Here is an 18320-nt window from a genome sequence, read left to right on the forward strand (position 1 = left end):
TTCAGTGGTGATATAAGCCGATGGCAAGACTTTTGGAATCAATTTAAAGTGTCGATTCACAATAACACCACCCTGAGTTCAGCTGACAAGTTCAGCTATTTGAAGTCATTATTGACAGACACGGCCGCAAACGTAGTCGCAGGATTATCCTTATCCGACGAGAACTACGACAATGCAATTGCAATGTTGATGGAACGATTTGGCCGTAAAGATTTGATAATAAACGCACACATGAACAAGCTCCTTAATCTAACCCCTGTAAAGAGTGCCACGAACATTAACGCACTAAGGAGATTGTATGATGACTGTGAAATACAAGTGAGGAGTTTAGACGCACAGGGCGTTGTATCGGACTCGTATGGACGTCTACTGTGCCCGATTCTCATGAAAATGATTCCCGAAGAGATAACCCTGGAGTTTACGCGTGTTCAGGCTACAGGGTCTGTATTGAAAGTCAAAGACCTAATGACATTCCTGCAAAGGGAACTCGAGAGTCGGGAAAGGACAATGAACTTGACACAGAGAAAGGAGACTCCACCTCCACCCGCAGACAGTGTCTGGGAAAGGAGGAGTCGGCTGCCCCAGCGCGCGGGCGCCGCATCGACATCTACATTTTACGCAGCTGATAATGAAGATGGAAAAGCATGTGTATTCTGTAACAAAAGTAATCACAGATCAAAGGACTGTTCAGAATTCACTGCTGAGATCAGGAAAGAAAAATTAAAGGTACAGGGCAGATGCTACAGATGTCTAGGTGCCAGGCACACTTCTAGTAAATGCAAAGTGCAGGGAATGTACTGCGAGGAGTGTAATAGTGTATGGCATCATAGAACAGTGTGTACCAGACAGAAGGGCACACAGAGTAATGTTAGGGAAAACCCCTCAGATGCTGTAGTGTCAATTGTCCCAACATCAGAAAGGGGCACAGTTCTGCTGCAGACAGCGACTGTATGGATTGAAACACCCACACGCAGCCAGATAGTGCGGTGTGTTATGGATGGGGGTAGCCAACGCAGTTTTATAAGAGAAGATATCTCAAAGGCTCTAAATCTACCAGTAGTAGGGGAGGAGGTATTGAACCTGCACACATTTGGCTCGCTAGTACCCAAACGAATAACCTGTAGGAAGGTTAGAGTGTATCTGAGAAATATTCGAACCAACCAAGCAGTGGAACTAGAACTGCTGGAGACGCCACTGGTGAGCACGTCATCAAACCTGACAACAGCCAGTGAGAAACTGAGAGGAACGCTGCACAAAAGAGGAATGCAATTTGCTGATACCCCAGTGAGGGGAATGGATTCAGAAAAGCTTGGAATCCTGATCGGAGGTGATCATTACTGGAAAATCGTCACTGGACGAATGGAGAAACTGGATGACGCACTAGTTGCGCTCGAAAGCAAGTTTGGATGGTTAGTGCAAGGAACTGTCGCAACAGCAATGCTGTGTGTCACAGAGACGCCAGACGTGGACGTGCTGCTCGCGAGCCTGGGAGAGGAGCAAGCGCTTTCAAAACAGTTGCGCAGCTTCTGGGAAACTGAGTCCCTCGGAATTGACATGTCAAAAGAAGGCCGCGCTGAGAGCGCAGACGCTGCAGACGCGCTACTGAAATTCGAGGAGTCAATCAAATACACGAACGGGAGATATGAGGTTCGGTTGCCATGGAGAGAGGAACAGGTGATCATCGCTGATAACTACGCCACAGCTCAGAGTAGATTTGCTCACCTGGTAAGAAGATTCCATAGCAACCCCGTACTGTACCATAAATATAATGACGTCATCCAAGAGTACCTAGCCGATGGAATAGTAGAAATAGTAGAACAGGTGCAGTCCAAACAATTGGAGAACCCTATTTACTATTTACCCCATCATGCTGTAATTAGAGATCAAAGAGAAACTACAAAATTAAGAGTAGTATTTGATGCGTCTTCACATGGAAGAGATTGTCGTTCTCTTAATGAGTGTCTCCAAACCGGCCCCAATTTAAATCCAGACCTGTTAGGCATTCTAGTCAGATTTAGACAGTATAAAGTGGCCCTCATGTCAGACATTACGAAGGCCTTCGTTCAGATCTCTCTAAACGAACAGGACAGAGATGCACTGAGATTTCTCTGGACCACCGGAGACACATTGTCAATGGACCAGATCAGCATTCTGAGAATGACACGAGTTCCATTCGGAGTGTCCTCCAGTCCATTTCTATTAGCAGCCACAATTCGTCATCATCTAAAGAAATACGAGAATAAATATCCAGAGGTCGCAAAAACCCTAGATGAGTGTCTCTACGTAGATGACTATATTTGCGGTGCTCACACAGTAGAGGCGGCTTTAAAAATCACTCAAACAGCCAAGGAGATCATGTCTGAAGCTGGAATGGATTTGTGCAAGTGGAAAACGAATTCAAATGAGCTGCAAAGAGAATGGACACAACAAGTGAAAAATGAACAGGTGGAAGTCAAAAGCCAAACGCCAATGAAAGTGTTAGGGCTGACATGGAGAACAGAAACAGACGACTTTGTGTTTGAAATGAAGGATTTTATTGAACATTTAAAAGACAAAAAAAACACGAAGAGAGAAGTTTTCCAATCCGCAGCACGAATCTTTGACCCAATAGGTTTTTTATCTCCATTTAGCATTAGGGTAAAATGCCTGTTCCAAGAAATGTGGGAACGGGGTCTCGACTGGGACGCACAGCTCCCAGATGACCTCTCCGAAAAATGGAACCAGTGGTGCGCTGAAATTCCTGATTTAGGCTCTATAGCCATAAGCAGAAGTTACACTTCAGAACTACAGAATAGTGATGACACGCTTTTAGATAAAGAGATCCACATATTCTGTGATGCGAGTGAAAAAGCTTATTGTGCAGTAGCCTATTTGCGCACGACAGATATAGATGGAAAATGCGCCACTAGTCTAATAACGGCCAAAACTAAAGTTGCTCCATTAAAGAAAATCACCCTACCTCGACTAGAACTGATGGGAGCTTTGATAGGGTCTAGACTAGGAAAGTTTGTATGTGAACAATTAAAACTGCCTGAAATCAAGACACACTATTGGACAGACTCAATGATCGCTCTCCATTGGATCAAAGGCACGGCTAAACAATGGAAGCCGTTCGTTCAGAACCGAGTGATCGAAATTCAGAACCTGACCCTCCCAGAGAACTGGGGGCACTGCCATGGAGCAGAGAACCCGGCCGATCGCGGCACACGGGGCTCCAGCGTAAAGACGCTAAAAGATGACTCTCTGTGGTGGCACAGGCCACAGTGGTTAAGAGAGCCAACCGGAAAAAGTACGTCAAACGATGATATTGATGAAGGAGTGAATTTGGAGGAGTGTGTGGTGCAAAGCCAGATAGTGAAAGAGGAGAAAACAAGTATATGTTTGGGCCCGCTATTTGACCTGGGAAAACACAGCAAACTCAACCGAGTCCTGCGCGTCACGGCGTGGATGCTGCGTTTTACAAACAATACACAGAAGAAAAAAAAGAGAACTGGTCCGCTGTGCGCAGAGGAAATCAGAGAGGCGGAGAAATACTGGACAAAACTCTCCCAAACAGAAAGCTTCCCAAAAGAACAATCAGATTTGTTAAATGGAAGAGAATTGCATAGAGGCTCAAAATTAATGAGCCTAAAACCGTTCATGGATAATGAAGGGCTTCTGCGCGTCGGAGGACGGCTTCAGGAAACCAACTGGGATTACGCACAGAAACACCCTCTCATACTGTCCGGGACTAACCCATTCTCACTGCTGGCCATAAAGAGAGCGCACAATGATGTATTCCACTCTGGTTTACAAGACACCTTGACACAGGTGAGAGAACAGTTTTGGATATTAAGAGGACGCCAGTTGGTGAAGAAAATGATAAAACAGTGTCTCGTCTGTCGAAAAAGTAAATTAAAAGCAGGCCAACAATGTACTGCGCCCTTGCCCAAAGATAGGGTGACAGAGGCCCAGCCGTTCGAAGTAACAGGTGTAGATTTCACAGGGCCATTATATGTAAAGCCCCAGAATAAAAAGGCATATGTAGCTTTATTTACTTGTGCAGTGACAAGAGCTGTGCATTTAGAAATAGTATCAGACCTCAGCACAGATTCATTTCTTTTGGCCTTTAGACGATTTGTGGCCCGACGAGGAATCTGTACCACGATATATTCAGACAACGCAAAAACATTCAAGCGTGCAGACAAAGATCTGAGAGCTATGTATAATTTGATAAAAGATACAAAGATACAGGAGTTCTTTGCAGGGAAAATGATCACCTGGAAATACATAGTAGAACGGGCAGCTTGGTGGGGCGGGATGTGGGAATGCATGGTGAGGTCAGTGAAGGTGTGCTTAAGAAAGGTGTTAGGAAAAGCGTTTTTGACATTTGAAGAGCTTCAAACGTTGCTTACTGAAGTGGAGGCTGTTGTCAATTCAAGACCCCTCACCTTCACACACGCAGAGTGCGGAGAGCCTGCTCCGCTAACCCCAGCCCACTTCTTGGTGGGACAGAGACTCACGACCCTACCTCCACTGCCCACTCCCCCCAATTACCACGCTAATGCTGACGCAGCTAAGCTCAACAAACGGTTACAATACCGTCAGAGACTGATCAACGGATACTGGATTCGATGGAAGAAGGATTATTTAATGGAGCTGAGATCAGCACACACAGCATCTACGACCAAGCCCAGCACATTCAAGGTGGGCGACCTTGCTTTACTGCACGAAGACAAACAGCCAAAGCATATGTGGAAAATGGGTCGCATTGAACAGGTGTTCGTAGGACGGGACGGAAAGGTTTGTTCATGTTCGTTAAAACTCCCCAAGAATCTGGTCCTGAAGAGACCGGTACAGCTGCTGTACCCTTTGGAACTAGGAGAATGATGACGCTTGGGAGCTCATCGGGGGGGAGTTTGTTGTGACTTTTTGATAAGTAATATAATTTGAACAGCTTGAAATATATCATTTATTATTGTAGCAAAAGGTGTAATCGAATTGGCATAAATATGTTTTATAATAGCCTAAATGGAGATTCACTTTAAATTGTTTATCATATTGTTTAGAATTAGATTGCATTATAGACTAGATTCTGTAACGCACCATTTTTGCCCCCAGTGGGAAGTCAGCTGCGCGCAGGCCTAGACCACACAATTGAACGCTAATTAGTAACGCGTGCCACCTGTAAAAGGGTGTGTTTGATCCTTCGGGAGAAGTTGACAGAATGTTTGTTAGAATAAGCTATGCCTCGCTGCTGCTCTGCCTAGAGAAACCTGTAAAGGGAGAAACGAATTAAATGAAATGGAATTGAGAACTGCATTTCTGCCTCCTGGTCGTCAATGGAACATGAAGAACAAAAACTGTGAAATATGAATAATCATACGTGTTAAAATAAGAAGAGGATTTGGAACAGTTTATTGTGCAAACATGACCATTCAGTTTTTATGGCTTGTAATTCGGATTTGATGGTTACTAGGTCATTTCCCAGAGCCGAGTGCAACTCAGCTTTAAAGATTTCATTAATATCCTTGCGCACCGTTGCGAGAATGTCCAACCTGAGGGCCGCGGCTTCTGACTCCCTGGTATCCACTGGGAGAGAGTGGATCGAAGGCTCACGTGGGAGCGGGGCCGCACCACATTGCGTTATTTTCTGCTGCGACTGAGATGTACACGGTATTTTAGTAGATTTTGGAGGCATTTTGAAGCCCAAACAAAAACTGTCTAGTTCACAGGTGTATTATATTCAATACTAGTAAAACGTTTTCTTGAAAGGGTGCCTTTAGATTATATAATTAGGCAATTCTGCCGGAGCTCTTAAATATGCGCGTTACTCCATAGTAGTCGTTAAACCGAAAGTCCAAGAGTCAATTCTTAATGTAAACATTGACATTTTTAACAATGCAACATGTTAGAGGGTTCCTTGAACCATTTATAGCATTGATTCGAATCCGGACCTTGTGAATCGGAATCTAATCGTTTTGGGAAATCAGTGGCGATACCCAGCCAGCACTATCCCTTACCAGAGTGAGGAATGTGGGGGTCGGGAGGAAGACGACCGGGGTCCGCTGTGGAGGCTCTGAACAGGGCGGCCATGCAGAGACCCGATGCTATGAAGTAACCTGGGGGGGGAGACACACGAAAGAGGAGGATGGACATTCACTTAGTAACCTGATTGGCCAAATTTTGCCGTTAGTCGACTATTAGTCGACAAAAAAAAAGTATAATATATATATATATTTTTGTATCATTCCATTTGGGCTGTGGGGGTGCTTAATGTCTGAAGGAGTCGACTGCAGGCTTCTTGTCCTCTGCAAAAGCATTCAATTGGTCCACTGATGGATATATCTTGATATTTGTCTGGTCTAGTGTGTTCATTAGATGGGTGAAATCCTCTTTCAGTGCCTCTGTGTCTGTTTTCTTAGGCAGTTAGCCTCTGGTATGTGTGCCATTAGCGTTAGCCACGCTTCTAGGCCTCTTTTCTTTTGGAAAGAATGATAAAAAATAAAAATGTATAAAAAACACTGTGACCTCATTTTTCTTCTTCTAAATTACATGCTATATTATGTTATTTGATACTATCTTGCCTAGCACAGTCTCTGGAGCGTAACAGTAAGAAGCATTTTGTATGAAAGTATTCTGTACTTCTGTATGACAACTATTAAAGAACTTGAACTTGAAAAAAGAAATGTTGTATTCGACTAAGAGGTTGGCAGTCGACTACGGCTCCTTTCGACCGATTAGTCGACTAATAGGGGTCAGCCCTAGTGTACAGTATCTGTGTGTACAGTATCTGTATCTGTATCTGTGTGTACAGTATCTGTGTGTACAGTATCTGTATCTGTGTGTACAGTATCTGTATCCGTTTGTACAGTATCTTGTGCAAATTAGCTCTGTATGAAGAAGAAAAGAAAAGGGAGGGGGAGAGAGGGAGGGAGAGAGAGAGAGAGAGAGAAAAACAAACAACAAAAAACAATGCAGACATAGCTGAAGCTATGATGCCAGATGGTAAATGGCTGCATTTATATATAGCGCTTTTATCCAAAGCGCTTACAATGTGTTGTTCCTCACATTTTTACCCATTCACTCACACATTCACACACCGACGGCGGAGGCAACCATGCAAGGAGTCAACCTGCTCATCTGAAGCAATTAGGGGTTAAGTGTCTTGCTCAAGGACACTTCGACACGCTGCCCCGGGGAGGAGCGGGAATCGAACCGGGAACCTCCGGATTACCAGGCGATTGCTCTGCCTCCTGAGCCACTGTCGCCCCCCCCCCCCGATCAGTGGTTGTATCACATTTCAATCTACGTCATCTGGCAACCCTTACAGTAATTAGAGAGGCATGCATTAATGCAGCGACAACGGAATCAGCCCCTTCTAAAAAAAGTGTTACTTTCTACTAAATGCATTTCTTTTTAATTAAATTGAATGAATCGTTTATTTTTGAACATGTAGTTCCTCATATTCCTCCAAACAAATCACGGTATCTTGTTCCGTCAAACCAAACAATCATAACATGATTGAACAGAGGACACAGCCATGAGCGGTCGCAAATTCCTGAGCTCCCGGAGCCCTCGTCAATACAGTAAACAAAAGAGATTTTGCGCACATTTTCTCCTCGTTATGTTTTGGATAACGGATTCGTACCTCTACTCAACGATGAAGCATAACCAGACAGAAGAGGAGAGAAGAGCAAAAATAGAAAAGGAGGTACACAGCGACTTTTATTTCCAAAACGGCACGGAACATAAGCACCTGGCCGTGGGGACAGCGACCGTTCACGCAACATTAACGGCCAATCCTGAAAGAAAGAACAGACCCCCGAATGGCAGAATGGACCGAAAGACCTTTTTGTCCCTTATCCTGCTACTCTCGGGAGACATTCATCTAAACCCAGGCCCGGTCTTGACCAGAACTCAGGCGAGAAGACTTGGTCTGGCAGCGCAAGAAGCGAGGGAGGTTACCATCGCGACCAATATCAACAACTCAACCTGTGGCTACATCCACTGCGCGGACGGCAACTCTTCCCAAATGACGCCGCAGCAGACGAGCACACGTGAGGCAGAGACGAGAGGAGGTGAACCGAGGGTCGAAACCATGACGACCATCCCGACGCGGGATTTAAACATCTCGACGCCCGATAGCCGGCTAGCCAGCGGAGCTAACGGCGAAAACATCCAGGAACAAAGGACTCTGGACCGAGTCCTTTGTTGTACCAGCACGGCGCGGGTCCCGACCCCCCCCTCCCCCCTTCCCACCCACGTCAACAAAGCCCCCCCAACCGGCAACCCCACGGACAAATCGCCTGATAAACTAGCCAACCTGGCCAGGCTGACTATGTTTACCAGCCCAGGAGAACAAAAGGTTGCCGCCAGAAAATACAGGACAAAGGACTCCCCCTCCCCACACACCAACACATCACGGAGACAACAACAAAGCCCCCCCCCTCCCTCCCCCACAGCAGCACCAGAAGACCATTACCTGGAACTCGAAGACATCAATAACACAGCTAATAAAAACGGACTACACATCTTTCACCTTAATGTAAACAGCATTAAGCATAAGCTGGACGAATTAAGAAACCTGTTTATGAGCGGTAAGGTAGACATAATATGCTTTACTGAAACTAAACTTGATCCATCTGTAACAGACCCTGAAATAGAAATAGAGAACTATACTATAGTCCGTAATGACAGAAACCAGTATGGAGGTGGTGTTTGTATGTACATACATAAGGACACCAAATTCATTACCCGTACTGACCTTCATCATGAGACAATTGAAACCGTATGGGTGGAAATTTTATTTGAAAGGGCAAAATCTGTTCTAGTCGGCACAATATACAGACCGCCAGATCAAACTGGATTTTATGATACTTTGGATGTGTGCTTAGCTGGAGCTGAGGATGCGGAAAAAATTCTTATTGGGGATTGGAACACGGATATGCAACAAAAAAATGCACCCCGTCTTCAAATCCTTCAATAGGTTTTGTGATCTGCACGGCCTCAGCCAACTAATCACCCAACCCACAAGGATATGTGAATCAACTCAGACTACCATTGACCTCATACTGACCTCTGACAAGTCCAAGATCTCCAGTAAAGGGGTTATAGCATGCGGGTTAAGTGATCATTACATGATATTCTGTACCCGCAAAAAGCTAAAACTAAAGGCTGGCTGTCACAAAACAGTCACATCTAGAGACCTCAAAACCTACTCTAGCGAGGCCTTTAACCTTGAACTGGAGAGTCTGGACTGGTCAGATGAACTCAATGGTACACTGGTTGAAGAAACTTGGCTTGGCTTCAAAACCAAATTTTCATCAATACTAAACAAAATGGCCCCCCTAAGAACCACCAGGGTAAAAAATCGCGCTGAGCCATGGATGCACACTGAAATACTGACCGCTATGAAAGCCAGAGACAAAAAATGCTCTGAGTTTCGTAAAAGTCAGTCAAAGCTTACCAAAAGCACGAGCAGTGAACTCCAAGACCACGTGACTGAACTCAAACTAGAAAGAAACAGACTAAGAAATGACGTAAACTCCATGATCAAAACTGCAAAAAAAAATCATCAATGACAAAACCGAGGAAAACAAAAATAAACCACGTGAACTTTGGAAATTACTCAACAATCAACTAGGCTGCAGTAAAAAACTTAAAACCAGGTTCTCAAACATAAACATAAAGACGGACAACACGCTCATCACAGACAAGCTGGATGTAGCCAATTACTTAAACACTTTCTTCACAAACATAGCCACAACACTGGTAAACAAACTACCCTCCCACTCAGGGCAGTATGGGGTAGAACACATAGTAGCATACTACATGAACCTAGGCGTCCACAAAGACGACTTCAAACTGGAAATAGTAACTACAGATGAGGTACTCAAAAAACTGAGCGCCCTCCAACCAAACAAGGCCACTGGCCATGACAACATCCCCTCCAAATTCCTCAGAGACTCAGCAGCAGCCATCACCCCAGTCATCACACACATAATAAACCTCTCCATAAAACAGGGACACGTCCCCAAGGACTTCAAAATTGCGAGAGTAACACCCCTGCACAAAAAGGGCAGCAAATTAGACCCGGGTAACTACCGCCCTGTTTCTATCCTTACATCCATCTCGAAAGTCATGGAAAAAATAGTATACGAACAGATCGAAAAGTACCTCGCGGAAAAAAATCTAATCTACGAATTCCAATCTGGCTTCAGAACATCCCACTCCACTGACACATGCCTTCTCTACTTGAACGACCACATCAAACAAGAGGTGGACGCGGGCAAATACTGCGGCATGGTCATGCTGGACCTACAAAAGGCCTTCGACACTGTCAATCACACCATTCTGATTGACAAGCTAAAAGCAATTGGTTTTGATAGTTTATCAGTGAGCTGGATACAATCCTACCTGGAGGGGAGGGAACAGATGGTGGAAGTAAACGGTACCCTATCCCCCCCCCTCACAGTGAGCTGTGGTGTTCCACAAGGAAGCATACTAGGACCGCTACTATTCCTAATTTATGCAAATGACATGTCGTCAGCTTGTGACTGCAACTTGTTCCTGTTTGCGGACGACTCAGCCCTGCTGGTCTCTGACAAGAACAAGTTACAGGTTGAAAAAGCCCTCAGCTCGGAACTAGGCAAAATCTGCATATGGCTCGCCGACAACAAACTATCATTACACATGGGCAAAACAGAGTCCATTCTCTTCGGTTCAAATAACAAACTCAGCAAGACCGACGGCTTCTCGGTTACAGTGGGTGACAATATTATCACAAGGAAAGATGAAATTACCTACCTGGGTTCCATCCTAGAGACTAATCTTTCCTGTGACAAAATGGCATCCAATGTAATAAAAAAAGTCAACCAACGAACGCGATTCTTGTACCGGATCTCCTCTCTGGTAAACAAGAATACCCTGAAGACTCTAGCAGGAGCACTCATTCAAGGGTACTACGACTATGCTTGCACCTCATGGTACCAAAGCACCTCAAAGGCACTAAAAAACAAATTACAAACATCTCAAAACAAGCTAGTCAGACTACTACTTGACCTGACTCCTAGAACCCACCTCACCCCTGCCCACTTTGACAACCTAGGATGGCTTAGAGTAGACGACAGAGTACAGCAACTTGCAATGGGCCTGGTCTACAAGATACACTACGCGACCAAGGTACCCATGTACATGTCAAAATACTTCCCAAAGGTCAGTGAATACCACGATCACAACACCAGAGGGAGCTCCACAAATCATGTAAAACCCAGATTCGGCTCAAACAAGGGACTAAACACGTTTCGCAATTATGCCACATCAATGTGGAACGCCCTGCCTAAAGCTGTAAAGGAATGTGAATCACTACCCACCTTCAAAAACACTCTCAAAAAACACCTACGTGAGACTGCAATTCGAAACTGGCCCCTACAAATGTCCTAACCTAGTTGTACAGTAAATGACCAAGTAAGGCTTTGTCAACATTCCAATGTACAGTGTAAAATGTGTGTGTGTCCCCTACCCAACCCCCCCCCCCCCCCCCCCCCACCTCCAATGTACAGCCCTCACCCAACCCACCCAACCCCACCCCACCAACCTCCTCCAATGTACAGTTTCTACGCCAAATGTATATACACTCCTTTTCTGGACACTTTTGTATCACAAACAGTACTGTATTTGCAAATCTGATATGTCATAAATGTATAGATGTAGCAGTACTGTCTATCTGTATGTCATGTATGTCATATATGTTATGATGAATTGAAAATGGGGGACCCTGGTGGAAACAAGACGAAAGTCTTTCTCTGGTCTGCATCCCCTTAACAATTGTATGTATTGAGATGTACTGTACTGTACCCATTCTGCAATCTGTTAATAAACTTTTCAATCAATCAATCAATCAAACAACAAATTAAAAAAAAACATTAAAAAAAAAGGGAATTATAAACAAAAGGTCAAGAGCAATGTGTTTGGTTAGCAGACATGTCCAAAAAGGAGTAGAGGGAAGCAAAATTCAAAATGCATCTCCTAAAACCTCAACTTAGGAAGTAAAAAAAAAAAAAGATAAAACAGGTACTCACATACTACTATGGCCCAAGGGATGTGCCCCTCGTTGTAGTGGGGCAACAGGACGAGCTTGGGGATGAAGAACGTGTTGTAGAGCCAGACGCCGAACACCATGCTGACACACAGCCAGCCCTCAGGGTCCGCCACGAAGTGGAGCCGTAGCCTCATCGCTCCTGCTGGCACAGAAACAGCCTGTAAACACGTCGTTCAAGTTCAACACCCTCCTGCTCAGACCGTCAGAGACACTCCCTCACTCTCTACCTTTAAATCCCGACTCAAAACCTACCTGTTCTCCCAAGCATACAACCTTCCCTGGACCCTCCCCATAACCACCCTCCTACAACCTACCACCTCCCCTTCCCTCCCCTTCCCTCCCCCTAACCACCCTCCTCCAACCTACCACCTCCCCTCCCCTACTTTCTCTCCCTCTCCTGTCCGCGTCTATACTTTTACCAACCCATTTCCAGTTCCGCGTTCGGCGATCTGATTGGCCACTGACGTTTCTGGTCATGTGACATGTGCGCCAATCGCGTGACGCCTGTTTCTGCGCCTATTTCCGCCTCGAACAGCCTGCAAACTACCTAACGCCTAGTTTATCACTGGTTTATCACTCTTTCGAAGTTGGTTAAGGTTAGAGTTTGGAATCAGGGCTGGCGTTCTATCGCCATGCTCTAAGACAAACTCTAACCTTAACCAACTTCGAAAGAGGGCCTAAACTTAACCGGTGAAAGAAACAGGCATCACACCATTGGCCGCACATGTCACACGACCAGAAACGTCAGTGGCTAATGCGGAACTGGTAAAAAACTAGACGCCTCCTCAGTTTCCTTACTTCCCTGATTGTTCCCCTACTACTGGATTTTGTATTTGTTACTTGTTACCCGTGGTTTTATGTCTTGCATATTCATACTGTTGCTTATTCGGACAATGCTACAATAGCAGCTGGTAAAACTTTGGTGATTTATGGAATGACCGTGTGTCCAAAGCCCGAAATAAAAAATAACTGAACTGAACTGTTGCTTATTCTCTGTTCATTTGTTTAGCTTATTGTCAGCGTCCTTGGGTTCTTGAAAAGTGATATATTAAAAAAAATTGTCGCTTTGGATAAAAGCGTCAGCTAAAATGACTATAAATGTAAATTGTATTATTATTAAGTTGGCTTTTATTTGTCACGTATAAAGTACATGTACATTACAGTGAAATGATTGGTTCTGTATATGAGCCACTGAGAATGTGCTTCAAATCATATGACATACAGTAAGTAAAAGAGGAATATAAGTAACACTATACAAATATACAAACTAAAGTGTACAACCTAAGTACAATGCAAGTACAGTGAAGTAAAAAGGCAGACAATGAGGTACACATTTTTTTTTTTTAGGGCAAGATGCAAAATTAGAAATGAGGTATGGATGTAGCGCAAATCTCTTTAATACATAGATAAATATGGTGTGGTATACGTGTTTAAAGTGAGTGTTAAGGTGAGTGTTTGTTTAAAGTAAGTGTGTGCATGTGTGTAAGTTAACATACCTTATAGCCTAATCATAATGTTAAGACAGCAGATAGGCCTATATACTAAGAGGTTAACTACCCAGGGCTTGAAACCTTTTCACGAGACACAAATCAAAAACACTGATACTGTCTATTGTCTTCCAAACCAGAATAACTGGCTTCAACACGCATGAACCCTTTTCTGCCAATGCATAGATAGGCCAAACGTTAGCCAAGCTCACACAGGTACATGGGACATTGTTGTAATACTGGTATGACTAGTAGGTCAAGTCCAACATAGCAATGTGGAACGCCCTACCCACAGCTGTAATTTAAAGGAATGTGAATCACTACCCACTTTCAAAACCACTCTCAAAGAACACCTACGGGAGGCTGCAATTCGAAACTGGCCCCTGTAAATGTCCTAAATATATTTTATAAACAGCACAAAACGGCATTATTTCCCATTATACAACGGCATGCAAATTTCTCGATTCTGATTGGCTGAAACAGTCATTTTACACGTCTTTATTGGCAACAATCCACGCTGCTGGCCCAGGACCCGCCCACAACCGACCCACATCACATCACTCCGCCGGATCACAAGAAGGTGGCCAATAATCTTTACAAATGGATATGTTGATGCGACTAAACGACTAAATATCAAGCGATTCTGTCACAGCGAATGTCTTAGTCGTTTAAACAATGTTGGATGATGTAATTGATGGGTCTTGAATCATTCTGTAACAAAAGAAAAATCGCGGATTGATTGATGGATTAATTTGCGATTTTTTTTTCAATTTCTTTTTCCTTTCGACTGTCAGCGCTCGCTCTAGTCTCCACCCACCGCCACACCCCCCCCCCACACACATACACACACACACGCACACGCACGCACGCACACACACACTCTGCCTGCAACGCGGGGGATAGTCAGAGAGCTGGGTGCTGCGCTGTTCTAAGTGAGCATGGCCTATTGAGTTGATTGATTGATTGATTGCTAATTTTATTACTGTACGCTTGGTTTCCAACTGGTTAAGTTTAGGCCCTCTACAGTAGGTTTAAAAAAATAAATAAAAGAATAGGGCGAAGAAAACGTTTTTTTCCTATAGGGCAAAGAAGACTTTTTAATTTGTTTTACCTACTTTATATAGAAGCATCTAAGAATGAAGTTCTATGGAAAGTAGGTCTGCATTCCCTTAACAATTGTGTGTATTGAGCCGTACTGTATTGTACCCATTCTGCATCTGGTAATAAAATGTTCAATCAATCATTCCAATAATACACAGTTGGATGTGTTAGTTGGTTGGATGCACTTCAAGCTGCTTCCACATGAGGCAACTTCTCTCAATCATTCCAATAATACACAGTTGGATGTGTTAGTTTGGTTGGATGCACTTCAAGCTGCTTCCACATGGAGGCAACATGTCTTTTTTGTAGTTGTGGGAACTACTTTTTCTGGCGGATGGTTTTTTCAATAAATCTTCGATTAATGTGTGTTTATTGTATAGAAATAAGGTTGGATGAATCTAGCAGTTGTATAAAAGCTTTACATCACTTGCAGTCGTGATTTGTGACCAATAAACCATGCCTAGGGGGGTCTAACGACCACCCCTAGGCATGGTTTATTGGTCACAAACCACTCCTGCGCGTGATGTAATGCTTAAATAGCATATATCTGCAGAGCCACGGAGCCCAACGTCTGGGCGGGGCTTCGTGGCATGGACCTGGCTTTGCACTACTGCACTACTGCTCGCTCGCTTTCGTGAATACCAAACCAAGCCGCATTTCTCGGAGACGCTCTCTGATTGGCCGACGCCTGTTTCTACACTGGTTAATAGGCACTCTTCGAAGTTGGTTATGGTTAGAGTTTGTCTTAGAGCGTGACGGCAAGTTCTTTCGACGGTTAAGCTTAGGCACTCTTTCGAAGTTGGTTATGGTTAGAGTTTGTCTTAGACTTAGAGCATGGCGATAGAACGCCAGCCGCCAGGTAGTTTGCAGGCTGTTTGCAGGCTGTTTGGCGTCCCCCCCCCTCATCCGCATGGGCAGTAGTGCAAAGCCAGGTCCATGCCACAAGCCACGTAAACGCCACGAAGCCCTGCCTCAAGCCACGTCCACGCCACGAAGCCCCGCCCAGACGTTGGGCTCTGTGGCTCTGCAGATATACCCTACTCTTATATTCCGGCGTTGGGTGCCTGGTGCGCCTGCGCTGTGATCACCCAACGCCGGAAATAATGCCGTTTTGAGCAGTTTATAAAATATGTTTATTAGCAACGCCGAGTTTTCAAACCATCCCGTATCTCTGTCCGAAACCCCCGTGCAACTTTGAGCACCTTTTAAATGTCTCTGTGATACTTGTATAACGAACGGTTCGGTTAGAACCAGTCCTTCAGGGTAAATCTAGGTTGGTTTCCTATCGAGGAGCAAGTGACTGTGGATTCACTCGGTGCATCACAGTCACGAAAGGGGATAGGGGGACCCTGATGTAAACAAGACGAGCGTTTTTCTCTGGTCTGCATCCCCTTAACAATTGTGTGTATTGAGCCGTACTGTATTGTACCCATTCTGCAATCCGTTAATAAAGTTTTCATTCATGCATTCATTCATTCATCACTGATGCATTACGACAGCAGTGGGTGGGCTTGGTCCTTGTTGACACTAGTGGCTAACGTTGACTTAACAACAGCTACGTCGTTATCCAGAGGAGGATCAATCAAAGGCGACGATCACGATTTATAGGATTGCCTGGTTCTTGAATAAGAAAAAGAAGAAGAAAAATATATACATACTTGTTTTCGCTGTCTTATTCAAAGACAACACCGGCGAGAGCGTACTTCCTCATCCTGCTGTTGGGACAAGTGTAATTATGTGTAATGTGTGGACCTGCTGCACTGCAGCACTGCCGAGACTCTGCTGCTCACTGCCGACACCTGCCGGCCATGTGTGGTTAACACAGAGGCGACTGTCTGTATGTCAACTGTGCGCCGTGAATGAATGAATGAATGAATGAAAACTTTATTTAACAGATTGCAGAATGGGTACAATACAGTACGGCTCAATACATACAATTTTTAAGGGGATGCAGACCTGAGAAAGACGTTTGTCTTGTTTCCAATGTGAATCACTACCCACTTTCAAAAACACTCTCAAAAAACACCTACGTGAGACTGCAATTCGAAACTGGCCCCTACAAATGTCCTAACCTAGTTGTACAGTAAATGACCAAGTAAGGCTTTGTCAGTATTCCAATGTACAGTGTAAAATGTGTGTGTGTCCCCTACCCAACCCCCCCCCCACCTCCAATGTACAGCCCTCACCCCCAACCTCCTCCAATGTACAGTTTCTACGCCAAATGTATATACACTCTTTTTCTGGACACTTTTGTATCACAAACAGTACTGTATTTGCAAATCTGATATGTCATAAATGTATAGATGTAGCAGTACTGTCTATCTGTATGTCATGTATGATTATGTTATGATGAATTGAAAATGGGGGACCCTGATGTAAACAAGACGAAAGTCTTTCTCTGGTCTGCATCCCCTTAACAATTGTATGTATTGAGCTGTACTGTACTGTACCCATTCTGCAATCTGTTAATAAACTTTTCAATCAATCAATCAATCCATCAGGGTCCCCCATTTTCAATTCATATAGATTGTGTTGACTCAGTGTGCGCGCGCATCACCGGATTGATTGATTGATTGAAAATGTTATGAACCGATTGCAGAATGGGTAAAATACAGTACGGCTCAATACACACAATTGTTAAGGGGATGCAGACCAGAGAAAGACTTTCATCTTGTTTACATCAGAGTCCCCCATTTTCAATTCATCATAACATATGACATGCATACAGATAGACAGTATCGGAGTTGAAAGGAACATAATCCTGGTCAGAACAACAGGGCATTCTCGAAGTCAACTTCCTGTCTGTTGTTGCTAGGCAACTGCAGCGTGGGGGAAACATGCGGGTACATTGTGTAAGCTTCATTTTGTGCAGAAACGGATCGGAAAAGCGGCAAATTAAACACAATCAAGGGTAATTTTCTTCAGTGCATCACAATGCCAAAGAGCTGCTGTGTTACGCTTTGTACTAGTAATAAGATAATAAAAAAACCAAATAGAAAGTTTTATAAATACTAGTTGAGGCATCACGGATAGCTGGCGGCTATCAAGAGGGCACATGTAGACTCAGACGGCTATAGGACTGTGAAGCGCTGTATCCCCCCCCCTGTATAATGTCTAACTATTTAGTGTGATATATTAAGTAGTCTAGTAGTTGTATCAACATCTGCACATGATCGATACCTGACTGTCAAATCAAATTAATTCAGATAAAAAAACCTTTTGAGAATATTTGTATTGACACGAAACGTAGAACTGAACATATATATGCATGACTGCAGATGTGTATGATGTTCTCTCATTAACTAAATAAAAGTAGGGCTGCATTTCAAAATAAGAGAAAATAAATAAAATGTGAAAATTGTGCATGTTGTCTGAATATACCAGCATATAACCCCTCTATATACCTGTATATAACCCATAGCTCTGTATGATAGCGTACAAATGCTGTATATACCATATATTTATTCTCACCACATATATATCTATCTACACCTGTCTGTACATACCTGCACATAGTCCTTTACATATCTGCAGATACTATATCTATACATATCCTACTCTTACTACACTGCTGGCCAGTATGACTACCATATTATCTTTACACCTGTATCACTGTACATATTACACTACAACTATGTACACACATCTGA

General features: G+C 43.9%; 1 protein-coding gene across 2 annotated transcripts in view; it reads right to left on the reverse strand.

Annotated features, from left to right (window-relative positions):
• The window catches only part of zdhhc21 (zDHHC palmitoyltransferase 21), a 47054-nt gene extending 30666 nt beyond the window's left edge, over positions 1–16388 (reverse strand). The window contains exons 1-3 of one of the 2 annotated variants that reach the window (XM_084317657.1): positions 16329–16388; positions 12063–12224; positions 6003–6101 (exon numbers count right to left, since the gene is read on the reverse strand). In XM_084317657.1, coding sequence (XP_084173783.1) covers positions 6003–6101; positions 12063–12216 — 253 coding nt within the window. In that variant the 5' untranslated portion in view covers positions 12217–12224; positions 16329–16388. Of the gene's footprint in view, positions 1–6002; positions 6102–12062; positions 12241–16328 lie in introns of both variants that reach the window. The other variant, XM_084317658.1, reaches the window with a different exon arrangement.
• Between the last annotated feature and the right edge of the window lie 1932 nt (positions 16389–18320).

This window comes from Notolepis coatsorum, assembly GCF_963971535.1.
Source record: "Notolepis coatsorum genome assembly, chromosome: 1".
In the NCBI taxonomy this organism is placed as follows: domain Eukaryota; kingdom Metazoa; phylum Chordata; class Actinopteri; order Aulopiformes; family Paralepididae; genus Notolepis; species Notolepis coatsorum.